This window comes from Chaetura pelagica, unplaced genomic scaffold (assembly GCF_000747805.2).
Source record: "Chaetura pelagica isolate M959 unplaced genomic scaffold, ChaPel_1.0 scaffold1780, whole genome shotgun sequence".
Lineage (NCBI taxonomy): Eukaryota > Metazoa > Chordata > Aves > Apodiformes > Apodidae > Chaetura > Chaetura pelagica.
Genome location: NW_009951695.1, coordinates 3926 through 4786, shown reverse-complemented (window position 1 = coordinate 4786; position 861 = coordinate 3926). Strand labels below are relative to the sequence as shown.

Here is an 861-nt window from a genome sequence, read left to right as displayed (position 1 = left end):
TTCGCCATCGACACCATGTGCGGCCGCTACGGGGCCCGACTCTGCACCACCCAGCGCTGGTTGGACTTCCAAGGGGACAAGAACAACGGGCTGGCCCCCCTGCAGATCTCCTTCCAGCTGGTGCCCAACGGCACCCGACCCGGGGACTCCATCCGACCTCTAGACGGCAAAGCTTGGTCGTGTGCCCAGGCCCCCAGTGCCCACCAGCAGCCCTGCTCCTGCCAGGACTGCGCCCAGTCCTGCCCGCCCGTGGTGCCGCCGCCGGACCCGCCGCCCCCGTTCCGACTGGGAAAGGCTGATGGAGCCCTGGTGCTCTGCGGGCTGCTCTTCGGCCTCCTGGCCATCATCTTCCTGGTCTCCTTGGCGGTGAAGAGCTGCTTGGCCAAGGGGAAGGTGGCACAGCCCCCGAGGCCCCCCGGCTGCTCCGCGCACTTGGGCGACGCCGCTCACGGCGCCTTGGCCAAGTTCTTCCGACGCTGGGGGACGTGGGTGGCCCAGCACCCCGTGCCGGTGCTGGTGGTGGCCATGGTGGTGACGGGGGGTTTATCAGCCGGGCTGGTCACCCTCCGACTCACCACCGACCCCGTGGAGCTCTGGTCGGCCCCCCAGAGTCGAGCCAGACAAGAAAAGGCCTTTTACGACCAACATTTCGGGCCGTTCTTCCGCACCAACCAAGTGATCGTGACGGCGCCGGGAAGGCCCGAGTCCGGCTACGAGTCGGTGCTGTTCGGGGCCAAGAACTTCAGCGGGGTCCTGTCGGAGGAGGTGCTGCGGGTGCTGCTGGGGCTGCAGCAGGAGCTGGAGGGCACCACGGCGTGGGTGGAGGGCAAGGAGGTGACCCTGAAGGACGTTTGTTACGCC

At 68.1% G+C, this 861-nt stretch overlaps 1 protein-coding gene across 1 annotated transcript in view; it reads left to right on the top strand.

The window, feature by feature from the left end:
* NPC1L1 (NPC1-like 1) overlaps positions 1–861 on the top strand; it is a gene marked incomplete at its 3' end in the record, with an annotated part of 10947 nt that overhangs the window by 6627 nt on the left and 3459 nt on the right. Inside the window, exon 2 of the mRNA XM_010007114.1 lies at positions 2–853. Within this exon, the coding sequence (XP_010005416.1) occupies positions 2–853 (852 nt within the window). The remainder of the gene's footprint in view (position 1; positions 854–861) is intronic.